General features: G+C 26.7%; 1 protein-coding gene across 2 annotated transcripts in view; it reads left to right on the plus strand.

The window, feature by feature from the left end:
- Window positions 1-230: 230 nt before the first annotated feature.
- Window positions 231-2,916, plus strand: part of LOC101500097 (cytochrome P450 736A117-like) — a 5,113-nt gene continuing 2,427 nt past the window's right edge. For both annotated transcript variants that reach the window (XM_004515799.4, XM_027330979.2), the window contains exon 1: window positions 231-1,168. In XM_004515799.4, coding sequence (XP_004515856.1) covers window positions 272-1,168 — 897 coding nt within the window. In that variant the 5' untranslated portion in view covers window positions 231-271. The remainder of the gene's footprint in view (window positions 1,169-2,916) is intronic.

Below are 2,916 nucleotides of genomic sequence, written 5' to 3' on the forward strand. Positions count from 1 at the left end.
TTTAAAGTATTTGTTAACTAAACTATTTTTTAATTTGGTACTTGTTTTTTTCCGTATATTGCCTACACCACATGGTTGCTTGCAAACAAAAAAAGTTACATCTTTTGATTTATTTACCCGTTTTTTATATTTTATTAAAAAAATGCGCGCGTAACCCAAAATAATCTTATAAACAAATACATTTTCACGTGACCTGGTACCATCGTCCATGATTATATAGTGTAGTGCCTCTACTACAATTTGGATATTGGAAACAAAAACTAGCAACACGATGCTACTCATAATCTCTTCCATCTCTCTTATCATTTTTCTTATAATAAAATGGTATTCCAATTCTAGAAAAATAAAAAACTCACTTCCTTCTCCTCCAAAACTCCCTATAATAGGAAACCTCCATCAACTTGGCTCATTCCCTCACCGCACTCTTCAATCTCTATCAAAAAAATATGGCCCTTTGATGAAACTCCATCTTGGAAGTGTCCCAGTTATTGTTATCTCATCACCCGAATCAGCACGTGACATAATGAAAACTCATGACCTTGTCTTTGCAAATAGACCACAATCTAAATTTTACGACATACTTTTATATGATTGCAAAGATGTTTCAGCAGCTCCATATGGAGAATATTGGAGACAAATAAGAAGCATCTCTGTTTTGCATCTTCTTAGTGGTAAAAGAGTTCAATCTCTTCGTGGTGTTAGAGAGGAAGAAGTTTGTTTAATGATAGAGAAAATAAAACAATCTTCTTCCTCTTCTTTACCAATAAATATAAGTGAATTACTTTCTACAACTATCAATGATATAGTTTGTAGAGTTGCTTTGGGAAGAAAGTATAGTGGTGAAAGTGGAAAAGGATTTAAAAAGTTGTTGATGGATTTTACGGAGTTACTTGGTACTTTTGTTGTTGGGGAATATGTTCCTTGGCTTGATTGGTTGACTCATGTTAGTGGATTGTATGCAAGAGCTAAAAAAGTGGCTAAAGAGTTTGACGAACTTTTGGAGGATGTAGTTGAAGATCATATTAATCGTAACAAAGGAGATAGAGATGAACGTGTTTGTTTAGATAGTGAAGATCATGGTGACTTTGTTGATGTTTTGCTTTCGATCCAAAGGACAGAATCACTTGGCTTTCCCATTGATAGAACAGTGATAAAGGCTCTATTATTGGTATGCATGACTAAAATATTTATTATTCTCTCTAAATTTTTATTAAAAAATGAATATTAACTAAAATATTATAATTAAAATTAGGTTTGTCTCTTAACTTAATTTTAGGTAACGTTCTTTATCTTTTTTTTTTTTCGACGTAGTCATTTATTTTAATTTTAAGTGACAATTTGATATTTTATGTTTTAAAATTTCAACAATGTTATCCTTTTTTATACAAAAATTCAAAAAAAAATTCAAACAAAACTCATAAAATTAATTATATTCTTCAATATAATACAAATTTTATCAAATTTGTAACGCAAATCTTCAAATAAACTCATATTTTCATACTTTATTTGATATTGTTAGGAATAAAAGGACTAAATCGAGAAAAAAGGTAAATGAATAAAACGTTAATTGAAATTATGTTAAGGGACCACATATGATATTTAGCCTTAAAATTAATAAAAGTCATATAGTTCTTTTTAGAGTTTCATACAATTCATACATAATCAACAAACTAAAAAACTTAGAATTTCAAATATTACAAGTTTTACAATTTTCACAAGACACACAAATTTTTTAGAATTTCACACAATTCAATCAAACGAAATATATTCATCGACGATTTTTATCTTTGTCGAAAACTTTCTTCTTGATAAATGCATCTATTTTCTTATGCTTAAACATTGTGCCACTCCTATAAAAATACACAAATTAATTAAAACAATTCATAATTTAAAAATAAAATCACACTATATCATATATCAACTGTTAACATTTAAAAGTTTGTTAATAGGTAGTAGTCGAGTTGCTAACTAGGGTGTTAAGATTAATTAGTTTATCATTTGATATTAGATAATTTATTTATATATATAGCTTATTGTATTAATTTTATTAATATAAATTCTAATAAATGTATAGCTCATTTTTTTATCTTCTCAATTGTATAATTTCTAATATAATTAACGATTTGGGTTGTGATTTAAGGAGATTATTGCTGACAATAACATTGAGATTTGTTTTTGTTACTGTATTTAGAAAAAAATTATTTAACTACAAGAGAAAAATAGTAGAAATCTGACAAATATAAAAAGCGGTATATGATGGGGATCAAGATCAAAGAGACGAAGAGCAAATTGAAGAGAAACCTGAGAGATGAGAAGTAGAGGCAAAATTGGTTTCCCAAAATCAGAGTTGAGATTATTTTAATTATTTAATGTTATTATTTATAAAATAAAATTTAAAAAATATAGTAGATGTCGTTGACCGCCGATCCGCAACTCGAGTCTCCACCAATATTTTTTCAATATCTATATTAGTCTTTCGGTGCTTAATGGATCATATGCTAAAAAAATATTTTACACAGTTATTTAAATTATTATGTTAAATATTTTAGGAAATAATATAATAAATTAGTTTTATGTGCTCACAAGAATTTGACATACCATTTACACGGAAAAACAATTCTTTTAATTAGTTTAAAAATATGTATTACTTAATTATTGTTTTTTTTATCCTTTTATATATATGTATAAATACATGTGACCACACAATTATTTTATTTTTATATAAAAAATGCTAACATTATATTTTTTAATATATTTTATTTTATTGATTAAAATACACATGAGCTCTACCAAATTATATAAAGCACACATTATTTAGTGAGATTAATGTAAAATTTCTCCAATAAAAAAAACGATAAGTTAAAAAAATGTGTTATGTATTCCTAACACTTCTCTTTTTATATTGATCTCTTCCGA

The sequence above is a fragment of the Cicer arietinum genome, chromosome 7, assembly GCF_000331145.2.
Source record: "Cicer arietinum cultivar CDC Frontier isolate Library 1 chromosome 7, Cicar.CDCFrontier_v2.0, whole genome shotgun sequence".
NCBI classification, from domain to species: Eukaryota; Viridiplantae; Streptophyta; class Magnoliopsida; order Fabales; family Fabaceae; genus Cicer; species Cicer arietinum.